General features: G+C 34.9%; 1 protein-coding gene, 1 long non-coding RNA gene and 1 pseudogene across 2 annotated transcripts; 1 reads left to right on the top strand and 2 right to left on the bottom strand.

The window, feature by feature from the left end:
• Nucleotides 1-2,590: 2,590 nt before the first annotated feature.
• Nucleotides 2,591-3,300, top strand: LOC148931123 (uncharacterized). Its single transcript, XR_016137251.1, has 3 exons — nt 2,591-2,783; nt 2,909-3,005; nt 3,130-3,300. It is a non-coding gene; the product is annotated as an uncharacterized LOC148931123 (long non-coding RNA).
• Nucleotides 3,301-3,516: 216 nt separating this feature from the next.
• Nucleotides 3,517-5,739, bottom strand: LOC125211674 (SEC14 cytosolic factor family protein / phosphoglyceride transfer family protein). Its single transcript, XM_048111567.2, has 3 exons — nt 5,429-5,739; nt 4,557-4,821; nt 3,517-3,911 (listed from the first exon to the last, which is right to left on the bottom strand). Exons 1-3 carry the CDS (start codon nt 5,664-5,666, stop codon nt 3,677-3,679), a joined length of 738 nt encoding a protein of 245 aa, XP_047967524.2. The 5' UTR covers nt 5,667-5,739; the 3' UTR covers nt 3,517-3,676.
• Nucleotides 5,740-8,806: 3,067 nt separating this feature from the next.
• Nucleotides 8,807-12,279, bottom strand: LOC125210441 (glucan endo-1,3-beta-glucosidase, basic isoform pseudogene; annotated as a pseudogene).
• Between the last annotated feature and the right edge of the window lie 711 nt (nt 12,280-12,990).

Raw genomic sequence — 12,990 nt, 5'->3', positions numbered from 1 at the left:
CTCCCTCCGTCCCATTAAAGATGACTCACTTTCCTTTTTGGTTTGTTACAACCAAGATGACCCATTACTTAAAATAGAAACCCCTTTATCTCTACTTTATCCTTCTCTCTTACTTTACTCTCTCCATTTAACACACAAAATAAAGTTGCATAAAATCTCGTGCCGCCCAAGAAAGGGGTCGTGTTCCTTGGGACGGAGGGAGTATAATTTTAAATGGTTCAATACTAAAAAAATAATAATCCAATGTCTAAAAATATAACAAATAATGCTTCAAATAAATACACAGAAAATACGAACCAACAATACAATAATATTCATATATGGATAAGAGTGATGCCAAGTGTAGTAGGTCGGACTAGTTTGTGTTAGCAATTTTTTAATAAAAAAATAGGAGTTCTAAACTTTAGCAATTTTTTTTTAAATAAGTTTTAAAATTGAATTACATTTTTCCTTTTTTGGCTAAACAAATATTCAAAGGAATTTATAATACTAATTGATCTTGTTGTGACTTTTTGGTTTATAACGGAACAATTAATAAATTATTTACAAACAGGTTAAAATCATATGTTAAATGAATTGTTACATAAATTTGTTATAAAGTTAAATTTGAAATGATATTGTATTTGTATAAGTTCATTTGGAAATTAGAACAAACTTATGATGTCCTACTCATTGTAGTTAGTTTATAAAAAATGGATTGAGGAAATAATTGTAGATTCAAAGTATTACAATTTAAATACTTTAGAAATAAAGCTCGCAAATCTAACACTGTTAAAATCTATAAATCACTCAATGTTTCAAACTATTTTACTTTAATTCAAAATTAATTTAATTAAATTAGATTTATTAGCATATTAAAATATAAAAAATAAAATTGAATTATAATTCGGTTCCGGTTCGGAACCGGAACCGATTTTATTTAAAAAGTTGGAACCGGTTCCGGTTCCGGTTCCTAATTAACCGGCCGGTTTGGAATCGGTTCCGGTTACTCGATTAACCGACCGGTTCCGGTTCCAATTCCGATTAACCGCGAAACGGAGAACCGTTTAAGCACCCCTAGTTTTTAATTATGATTTTAATTTTTTTATAACTATATTTATAATGTACCCTCATGCAATATTTATTTATATCACTCTCCCTACTTATTTCCTCTCTCTTACTTTATTCTTTCTATTTTATCCATAAAATAATACTACATACAATCTCATGCTGAATTAGAAAGGGAAATTGGTCTCTAAAATCATGAACTTTACCTAAAATTTGGTATTTCCCATAAACTTTGAAATTGGTATATAATATCACGAACTTTGCATTTTGTTTGGTATTTCCCAAACTCACTCAAATAAGATGTTTTCATCAAAATCTTATTTAACGTAGGCAACCGTGATATGTTTTATAATATTTTGAACCACTTTTTAAGTTCATAACATGTAGGATAAAAAGTTACGTTGAAAATCACGTTGATTTAATTGTGTGAATTATGATGAAAAAGCCTCGTAAGTTAGTCAAATATAGTAATAGATATCCGTGGGAAATACCAAACAAAATGCAAAGTTCGTGATATTATATACCAATTTCAAAGTTCATGGAAAATACCAAATTTTAGACAAAGCTCATGATTTTAGAGACCAATTTCCCAATTAGAAATGCTCGACTAATTAGAATGAGATGGAATGAGTAATATATAAATGTGATTTTCATAATTAAGATTTGATTTTCAAATTCTAAAATCAATTTTTTTTTATGATATTTATCGAAAATAGCTAGATTCATGCTAAAAAGTCCACCGCATAGAATATCATAAATTTTAAAATTAATGAATAGTATATCAATCCTTATATCATAACCCATATATCTTCAGAATGAGATCCCCTGCTATGGTGGGGTGCACAGGTTGTTCCTCACACCCCATTATTATATTGTGTGAGGAACAACAGCCCCTGATATGCACCCCACAATAGCAGGGATCCCAACCCTATATCTTCACCTCTAAGAAACTGTCACGCTGGGGTGGCCGCATTCACCGATCGGCATTTTCCTCACAATAGGCATTGATTAGCGCTTTATCGTGAACGCTCTAATTTCTTTCTTTTCAAGAATTCATAGAGGATTTTTTTTTTTAAAATAAAAATCTTCTCGTTTTCTACAAATTTTAACTAAGACTTCTTGCTTTCCATATTTTTATTTCAACTGCGAGATTATATATATATTTGAAAACCCTATCGAGGTATCATGTACATACAAACTTTTATAAATAGACGCAGGAAAATGGTTGAAAGCTGAACTAACTCCGCGTGAACACCCACTGCTAAACAAATAAATATTCAAGAATGTTGATGATATCATATAGAATTTAGTTAGACTTATATATAGTTCAAGAGAAATCTAGACAACGTAAATCCTAACCAAAAGCGGAAATGATCAATCACCCCACCAATCAAAGAAGCCCAAATGTACCATAATTCCTCAAAATGATACTATTATAAGTCAAATAATTTTATCAAAACCATAACACACCTCATATTTTCTTGACCAAAAATAATATAAAGTGATCAGGTTTCTAGACAAGTATAGAAAGGAGTACTTTATTCCCGAATACTTGATCATATTCACTGCATTCATATATACTAATACTGGTTTGTGATAAATGCACATAAATCATCACTTTTATTGGCAACATAGATAGGTCTTCTTTGTTTCTCAACATCGCACACCTTCCTCATATCTTAGCTTCAAGTTTGAACTTCCAAGAATGCAAAACCAATCCAATGAACCTCCTCTAGGTCTCTTTCTATATCTCTCTGTGTGTGTCTCTCTCCATACACACACACGCGCGTGTGGGCGTATTAATAGTGAGTAGTAACTTATTGATGAAAATTTGTTAGTAATAGAGAAACTTGGTTTGCAGGTTACCCTACTGCGAACAATCCTCCAACAAAAAAGGAGAAGATGAAGTGCTGGCCAAGAACAAAACCAAAAGGAGATAGGGGATTTCTTGAAGGATGGTATGGAGTTTCTTTTCCCTCATATTCTAACAATATAGAGAGGGATATAACTATGTTATAGTATTACCAAATCTGCTCTAATTTGTACTCCATATTGATTCCATAATTCTTTTGTTTTCTGCAGCCTCTTTGCTCTGTGTTGCTGCTGGCTTTGTGAGATGTGCTTTGATTAAACACTTTGAAGAATCTAAATTTTATGCCTAGCTATATACTCCCCTTTTTATTGTGAATGTCATTTCCCTCACTTTGTAATGGTTAGCTATTGGCTTTGAGAATATTAATTTATTTGGTTGTATGTTTTGCCCATCTTTCATACTTGGGTAAGTAAATTGTCTGGAAATGTCGTTTACTATTTGTGTGAAATCTGAATAATCATTTTATTGTGCTTTATATTGGCACAGAGTCACCAGTCTTGTTCACAAAAAATAAAAGAATAAAAGAGAAGAGGGTTCAGTTTGATATTACATTCAATCATATTTTGTCAAGCATATCCAAAAGAAAGAACATGTAATATCCATAACAAAAACAAGATTTACTGCTAAATGGTCAGCATATATTCATATACATAGGGGGCCACCATATTAACAAAATCCACACCCATAGAGCAGTATAATAAGCCGAACAGACGCACCAGAGCGTGCATTACACAAACACAACGAGAGATCATACCACTAAGAACTACCTTCTCTGGATGACCACCCCATGTCATACCTCCCATATGAATAAGCCGTGGAAGGGACCTCCATTAAATGCATGGGATCTGGTTCGATGCCATAATCTGTCAGCGGTCTGTGTTCCAGGATATCGTCATGTTGTTGAACAAACTCGGGGATCTCGACCTGTCCCTTCTTTATGTCGTGCCAGAGATACTGAAGGCGGCTTACATATTTGATTTTCCAGTATAGTCTATAATTAGACACAAAGACCACAGTGAGTATATATTTGCTAGTAGTTTCATGGAAAATCAAAGTTGAAGAATTCGAATACAATCACAAGGGAGAATGTTGATCCGATGAATGAGTACTGACAGCATTTTCGTCCCATTTTTCTATTTTCGTCCGTCCCACAAAATTTGTCCCGTTTCACTTTTTACCATTTTTGTTAGTGGACCCCATATTCCACTAACACATTCCTACTCACATTTTACTATAAAACTAATATATAAAAGTAGGACCCACATTCCACTAACTTTTTCAACTCACTTTTCATTACATTTTTTAAAACCCGTGCCTGGTCAAAGTGAGACAATCTTTGCGGGACAGAGGGAGTACATATCATCTATTATGCAGTATGCAAGAATCCAAGAACACCAACATCTCTCTACATATCCATCAAGCTTTTAAATATAGAATCGGAGAAATTTGAGAGAAGACTTGGGTTGTAAATTATAGCCGAGCCAACACAGATTTTTGGCAACAATAACTAATATAGCTATTAGCTAAGAGTTACAATCAGATGGGATTTCAACCATATTCCTCAATGCCATCCATGGTTTTATAGATACTACACTGTAATGAATTGAGTAAAGAAGTACGAAAGAAGTGAACTAACCCTCCACTTAAAAGAAGTCTCCCAAGAGTGGCAAAGACAAGTCTTGATCGAAGTCCTGGATGAATGAAGTAGACAACCTGAAGCCTGTCTTTGTATTCATCAGGTAGTTCCTCATATATCCACCGAAGCATTGTAAGACCAGGTGAGTTGTCCTCTTTCTGCACAGTACTATGCATGTATACAATGCAGAAAGGGCCTTCATCCATCTCTGTCAAAATCTTATGGAAGACATACTTCTTAAGCCTTTCTCCCGGTATGACAAGAGCTGCATTTACAGAGAACAACGGCAACACATATCACCAATGATGTGAATAAACTAAATGAAACAATTCACTGCTTACGCCTTGAAAAGAAGTATAGACTTATATTGATTCTTTGTAAATTTGCAATCCAATCATCAGTCTTCTGATTGTTTTAAGGCTAATCACAGCATAATGTACTTATCTGTATGACTAATTAGCTCTACAATAATCAGTCAATGTAATTCCAAGTAATCTATATTGATCATTTGGCCAGAGAAGCCATGATCGTCTCTCCAGCAATATACGAGAATCAATTCAACCGAATGTCCAATGAAATTATCTCAATCAATTTTGGCAGTAAAAATCCAAACAATGCATTCATCTCTGTGGAAGTAATCATATCACCAGTATTCAATTCTTCCCAAACTAGATAATCATCTAACGCAGCTAAAAAATTTGTATACTGGTATAAACCGTAATGGAATGAATTGAGACATTTTCCCCCTTTCTCCATTCATCAACAAGTACAATAAACAAATTCCATAGCTGACGATACAATTAACCTAAAAATAGCGGCGAAAAACCCTAAAACTAAGAAATTGAATTTTCATGGATAATAGTGAGAATTACCGGGAAAATACTTTCCAACGATGCGGAAGATACGGTTGCCGGACTTATCAGAGCCATTTTCGCGGCGGAAGAAGCTGAGGGAATCGAGGTCGGAAAAATCGTCGGAGGGAAAATTGGAAGGGCAGTCGTGCCAATTGTCTTCTTCCGGCGGCGGGTTGGATAGAAAGGGTCGGGCGTCGATGCCTAGATCCGACGCCAGAACCATCACAGAGAAATCATCCGACGACGGATTTCCCATTGCCTCACACACTCACACACTCACACACACACACACTCTCCGTTGCTTTTAATTAGTCAAACTATACGAGATTTCATTTTCAAGATATTATTATGAAAAACTTACCAGAAAATAATGACTACAAAAGGAGTACTATTTTGTACTTTCAGTTATTAATTTTTGTATTTATATTATTTTAAAATATAATTATTAATTTATGTAATTTTTATTGTGTTTTTAATTTAAATTATTAATTGTGATATAATAATTAATTATGTACAGTATATTTATTATATGGGTTTTGAATGTTCTGGCGTGGGAAGAGAGCATCCATTGTGGGAATTGTGGTCTCAGACACTTCAATCCTTATTAGTTACGACTTATGCACTTACTATAAATAAAATTTAAATTTAAAATAATAAATAATTCACACGTAAAGTACATAAACATATTATATAATTTAAAAAAAAACATTTACCAACATCTATTAAAAATAATTCCATATACATACATCAAACGTATCAATTGCGCACGATTATTTGTAGCTATATTAATTTTTCGTAACAAAATAAAAAAAAATGCTACCTTAGATGATGTCCATTTAACGTCTCTATAATTCAAAGGATAATAAAATGTTCAAAACATAATAAAAGGCACAAATGTGCAAATATGATGCATGTTTTGGGTCATGGATGTCACAATTTTCTCCCCTTTAAAAATTTTGTCCGCAAAATTCATTCCTCTCTATGTTAACGTACTCAAAGAAATTGATAATCCGTAAATAAATGTGGATAGTTCTTTCTTATCTTTTCCTCTGTTTCCCAAGTCGACTTTTCGACTATGTGATTTTGCCAAATAACTTTTACTATTGTGGATACTCTTAGACTCTTAGCTTTGTGGTTTGAGATATGATAGATATAAAAAGAGATCATATTGAATTGACGACATGGGGAACTGGTAGAAGACATCCATAGTGAAAAGGAATATTAGTTCAATTCGAATAGGATAGACTGGCTCGATTAATCTGCTAAAACTAGAGGGTTATAGTCGAAAAATTACAACATGATTAAAAATTGGGCTAGCCCCGTTTAGGCTGAAGGATTAAACGGGTTAGGCTGCACAAAAATAAAAATTTTCACTTATTCTTTTTTTATCATGTGTCATATACCCTTTCGTTCGAATCATTTCTCCACATTTTCTTGTTCGTTTCTCTCTGAAAAATATACTTTTGTGAAAGATGTGCGAAAGTTTATAACCGTAACAAATTAAAAAGGAAACAGATAAATAAAAATTTTCTATATCAGTAAATGCTTAAGAAATAATTATATAATTCCTTATTTTCTTACATATCTAATACTTTTTCTCATATCCATCTTAGTATATTTTTATTTTTATTTTATTTTTAGTTATAGTAAGTATAGTTTTACTTACACAGTTGATTTTATTGATTATGTGAATATGTATATATTATTTATAAGAAATATAGAATCTTTTTACAGTTAATAAATAAAAATGATAATTAATTAATAGTCAGCCTGCTGGGCTAACCTAAAATCCGAACATTTAGGGTTATGGTTGTAAAATTTAATCTAATAAAAATATTCTAGCCCGATTAGTCTATAGTCTAAGTAGGATTGGTCCGATTGACATCCCTAATCGTGGATGTGGTGTCTTAAAATATAATTTTTTTGTCATTTTAATTTATATTCAACTATTATTCATTCTGTTTTGGAATTTTGGTCTCTTTTACCACATTATTATCTCTTATATGTTTCCTCCACTATATTAATTTATTTACATAAAAATCTATGCATGATTCACACATTTATGAGCAGTGGCGGAGCCAGAATTTTTTCGATGGGGGGCCCAAATTTCTAATTGATAATTTTCCAGAGCCGATAAGGAATAGCCGCATAAACAATAGAGGGATCATTAAGAGGAACAAATAGATAGTGAAAATAATTAAAACATGGACAATAAAAACTAGTATGAATATATTTGAAGACTAAGTCAATGTGAATTATTTTCTTAAATTATGAAAATATTAATGTGTGAAATTCATTACATGAATTACTTTTTGTGAGATAATCAACAAAACCTATAAATAAAAATTAAAGATGCTAGTATTATAGGAGTATGTATTTACATATGGGGATGATAATATTTTTAATTCATAGATTAAAATTAGAAAATGAAAGAAAATAATGATACGGTATGTTATTTCATATTTTTTGAGGTTAAGGAATAACTTTTTCTTCTTAGATATATATATATATATATATATATATATATATATTATTTTAAATTTTTTAATGATAGAGAATAAATATAAATATTCTATAATAATATTATAGCATAATAGGGTATTAAACATTAAAGAGGAATATAAAAAGCTTTACAAAAAATGAAAGCAAAGAAGCTGGGCCTGAAGGGAGTCGAACTCAGGATCTTTCGTTTGAAAGACTTAGAATGAAACCAACTGAGCTAGAGAGATAATTGGAATATATCGTATAGATATATTAAATATAATAATAATCCAAATGGGTGAGGGGCCCAAGGGCCCCCCTGGGCCCAGCGTGGCTCCGCCACTGTTTATGAGCCATTTATAGTTAAATAGTACAATACTCATATACGTGCCTTAATTTTCACTATTAAATATACTCATGTAATAAATATGTACCTTAATTTTCACTTACCAACACATTTACTCAATATTAGTAGTATTAAAATTAATGCAAAAAGGAACTGTCATTTTTTTAAGGGATGAAGAGATTACGTTTAAAATATTTATGACGCTATTTTATCAACAGAATAGGATATTTCCATGCTTGGATTGAGATTCACTCGAGTTATTGAGTTTTTCAAGCCGAGCTCCGCATAATATAGAGAATATTTTTATAATTTTAAATTTAGTATAAATAATTTAAGTAAAATAAATATTTGATATGATATTTATATTAAAATAAATTTAATTTTAATATAAATGATGGAAGATGCTCTTACACCCCAAAAGCTACATATGCTAATTAATCATGAGATGGATAGGGGGAAGAAATTAATAAGCAAAATTGCATAATGTGATATAGAAACTTGAAGAAATCAATCACATTGCATAATATGTTATAGAAACTTGAAGAAATCAAACACAATACACTTTTCGTTATACATTTTATGGAGTAAAAGATACTTGATATTTAGGGACATTATTAGGAAGAAAGATTCCCCAATGCTTCTCAAGTTCAGGAGTTTTTTGATTCTCATCAATGAGCCCAAAAATGTAAGTGTCCAAAGTCTTCCTTGGCCTTCTAGGGGTTCCCCTTTTCACACTCTTGAACAAATGTGAGTTATAATCGAATGCATTGGATACGGTAGTCCCCGTCCCTCCGGCCGTGGGCCACCCTGTCTCGGTCACCACAACCTTGAGGCTGGGCCCACCGGCCTTCTCGAGAGCTGCGTGGACCGAGTCGACCATGGCATGGAATAAGTTTTGGTATTGGTATGGTCCATCCCTAAGCAAAACCGATTTAGAAGTAAATAATGCATAGTCTAAAGGAATATTGGTGGGGTCACTAGCATATGCAAAATATGGATACACATCAATTAGAAAATCACTATGTGTTTTGAGAAGAAATTTGATAATTGGATCGATGAAGGATTCGCGGAATTCGGGTCGAAATGCCCCGGCCGAAGGAGGGTAGGATACTCCGATAACCGACATGCTTAGGACCGCGGAGACCTTGATTCTCCGAAGCCTGACCGCGGCCAGGGCATCGGAGATGCGTTGCATGGCTGTCGGTATGTAGGGTGCGATGTTGGGGTTGTCGGCCGGGTTCATCTCATTTCCAACGGAAATGTAGCGGAAGTTGACGTATTGGTATTTGCGGATGTTGTTTTGGACCCAAGATGTCGCGACAGATGGATCTGTCGCGATACCTTGGATCTCGTCGTTGGGCACCCCAACGATGACGGAGATTTTGGTGCCTTGAAGTGCTTCGAGGATTGTCGGATTAGGGTTGTATAATCGAATGTGACCAATGTTGTTACTCTTGATTAGATTAACGATTTCTCTTGGTGGTCGTAGATTGTCGCCAAGGGTGCCATAGCACACTCCCGTTCTAGCATCTAAATTCATTAACCCATAAAAAAAGCAAGAATTACTACTTATTTTATTTGATTTTTCTATAAAAGTTGAGAAAGGGATTAACCTGCAGTGTGGATGCAAAGCAAGGCAATTGCCATTAGCATAAGGTGTTGCTTTGATGATCTCTTCATTGTGACAAATTAATTGAAATATTCTCGAGACCACTGATTTATAGTCTCATTTTAAAGACCATTAAAGTTTAGTTATTATATTTGCCATTTCTTAATCGTGGATATTTACATTGGATATGTAGCCACATTGTCAAATGAGTTTTTTAGGAAAATAAGTTGACCAATTAAGTAAATATTAATTTCACAATGAATATATCGATATTCTTATAGTAAGTTATACCGTTATTTTAGACTTCATCAATTAATAGCTCTCCATTTTTGTCTTACATTTACTATTTATTTAGGGGACGACGTACCTACTTTGGTTCTTTCGTTTTGCTTTTCCTTTTTTTGCTCTGTTACTTGTTTTATTTTTTATGTTTTCTTATCAATTTAGTTAATTATTATCTGAATTAATTTTAATGTTACGTACTAAATATCCTCTTAATACTACTAACTATACGCGGGGTTAATTTCTCAATTACTAAACTATATGGCAGCATCCCTATTCTTTACGCATCAACTCATAAGTTCAATATTCTTTATTTCATTATGAATGAACTAAATTTAATATATTTTAAGCAATAATTCACAATTAGGTAATTGAATCAACAAAATTAATTTGTAATTATATTTAAAACTTGCAAATAAGTCCATTTTAAGCTAAGCGTATGGTGATTAATACTACTCCATATATATCATGTTGTACCTTGATGGTCCAAGTGTATTTTTAGGTAAAAATAGATAGAATAGTTAGCAAGTACGTTTTTTTTAGAAATATCTAAATAAAATAACACCTTTTGCATTTATATTTAGATCAGTTATATGATTAATGTAAAAACAAAATAACTGTGAAGCATTTATAAGGGTAAAATAAAACAGATATCGACCTTGTACTTGCATAATAATCAGCAATGAATTAATGGCTTATCATAATCCGAATTCAATTTCAATGCTATAACCACGTTAGTATATACTCCCTCCGTCTGCGAATAAGAGTTCCGTTTTTTCCATTTTAGTCCGTCCGCGAATAAGAGTCCCGATTCACTTTTACCATAAATGGTAATATGGTGTCACCTTCCACTAACTCATTCCAATCACATTTCATTTAAAACTAATATATACAAGTGGGATCCCTATTTCACTAATTTTTTTCCATCTACTTTTCTTAACATTTCTTAAAATCCGTGCTGTCCATAAATGAGACTCCTAATGGTAGACGGAGGGAGTATCACATAGGTTAGCTAAGATACGCATAACATCAAACTAATGGTAAAAAAAAGAGAAAAAAAAACCTATTTTGGGAGCCTATATAATAGAATCACCCCAAAGGTGAAAAACCCCAGTACATGTGATTTCACGTTAGCAATTATCGTCCGCAGTTAAGAGCATCCATAATGGAATGGACGATAGCCCGCCCGATGCATCGTCTGCCTCATTGTCCACCACTGTAACATGATGGATGCTTCGTCCGCGCCCTATGCGTTGTCGGCGGACGAAGCAACGCATTTTCTATTTTTTTTATAGTTTCTTATCTATATATACCTCATTTCTCATTCCATTTTTCACACCGATCTTTCTCTTCCATCTCTCAATTCTCTTTACCAATCTTTCTCACGCTAAAAATGAATCCCGATGACGACTAGAGTACCTCGGAGGGCATTACTCGGGCCTTATTCGATTGCGTTCATGAGGCTACGACGGATTGCTTGGCCGAAATGGGGCGCGAGCGTGAAGCGGCGAAGCAGGTCCAGAGGCTAATTCGACGTCGGACCTTTGTCCCCAGCGAGCACGACTTAGCTCACCAACGTCTGTTCGCAGACTATTTTTCCGAGGAACCTCGGTGGGGCCTGGTGTTTTTTCTCCGCATTGTTCCGATATCGAGAAGATAGCATCGGCAAACCCCGACTTACGCCGTTGCAGAAGTGCACGGTTGCTCTCCAGCAGTTGGCCTACGGCACCATGACGGACATGTTCGACGAGTACCTTCACATCGAGGAGACATCTGGCCGCGAGTGCCTGAAGAAATTTTGTCGGGGAGTTGTGGAGGCTTTTTGCAACACATATTTGCGAAGGCCGATCGCTGACGATTGCCAGGCCCTGATGAACATGCATGAGAAGGTGCACGACTTTCGTGGAATGCTAGGTAGCATAGATTGTATGCACTGAGAGTGGAAGAATTGCCCAATAGCGTGGAGAGGCCAGCCACCCGACTATGATCCTCGAAGCCATCGCTGACCATCGGCTCTAGATCTGGCATGCTTACTTCTGTGTGGCGGGATCGAACAATGACATCAACGTCCTGAACACATCGTATCTCTTCACCGAGCAATGCAATGACAACGGCCTGACCATCGAGTTCACTGCAAACGGACGCCGGCATCATATGGGGTACTACTTGGCCGATGACATATACCCGAGGTGGCCTGTTTTTTTGAAGATGATCAGCTTCCCAACGGATCAGTAGAGAGCTTTGTTTGCGCAACGGCAGGAGGCTGCGCGAAAGGATGTGGAGCGGGCATTTGGTGTGCTCCAATCGCGTTGGGCAATAGTGAAAGATCCAGCGCGTTTCTGGTACAAGGAAGTCATCGCCGATGTCATGTATGCGCGCATCATCTTGCATAACATGATATTCAAAAACGAAGGTGCAAGAGTCACCGATTGGGGCGATGATGAAGCTGGATCTAGCTTCGGCTCGGCGACCCCGCCCCACGTTCGAGGATTACCGATGAGCTACAATGAGATTCTAGCGGCACAGGCCTCAATGTGCAACCAACAAGACCATGCTCGACTCATGTCCGACATGGTTGAAGAAATTTGGGCACGTAATCGTCGCTGAAATTGTAGTTTTTTTAAGTATTTTGTATTGTACTCTTTCAACTTTCAATAAAATGAAGTTTTTTTTAAAAAAAATTTGTATTTCGTATTTCGTATTTGGGCACGTAACCACCCCCTAAAAATTGCGTCCTACTGCAAGTGGATGGGTAGGAGGATAAAATGTTGATGTGGCGGAGGATAGGGCGCCCTATAGCGTGGGCTATAGGGCGCCCCATTGTGGATGCTCTAAATGTCTCATATTTGATCGGCACGAGTT

Source organism: Salvia hispanica, chromosome 3 (genome assembly GCF_029641045.1).
Source record: "Salvia hispanica isolate PSC_SH4W2 chromosome 3, Shi_PSC_v1, whole genome shotgun sequence".
Lineage (NCBI taxonomy): Eukaryota > Viridiplantae > Streptophyta > Magnoliopsida > Lamiales > Lamiaceae > Salvia > Salvia hispanica.
Note: the sequence above shows the minus strand (reverse complement) of the source record. Positions and strands in the feature narration are given on the sequence as shown.

Bases quoted from the DNA above. Each gene is read 5' to 3' on its own strand.
- LOC125211674 (XM_048111567.2), bottom strand. From the start codon at position 5,666: ATGGGAAATCCGTCGTCGGATGATTTCTCTGTGATGGTTCTGGCGTCG. The intron at 4,822-5,428 runs GTAATTCTCACT...CTGTAAATGCAG, and splicing joins CGTTGGAAAGTATTTTCCCG to CTCTTGTCATACCGGGAGAA. The intron at 3,912-4,556 runs GTTAGTTCACTT...GTCTAATTATAG, and splicing joins AGACTTCTTTTAAGTGGAGG to ACTATACTGGAAAATCAAAT.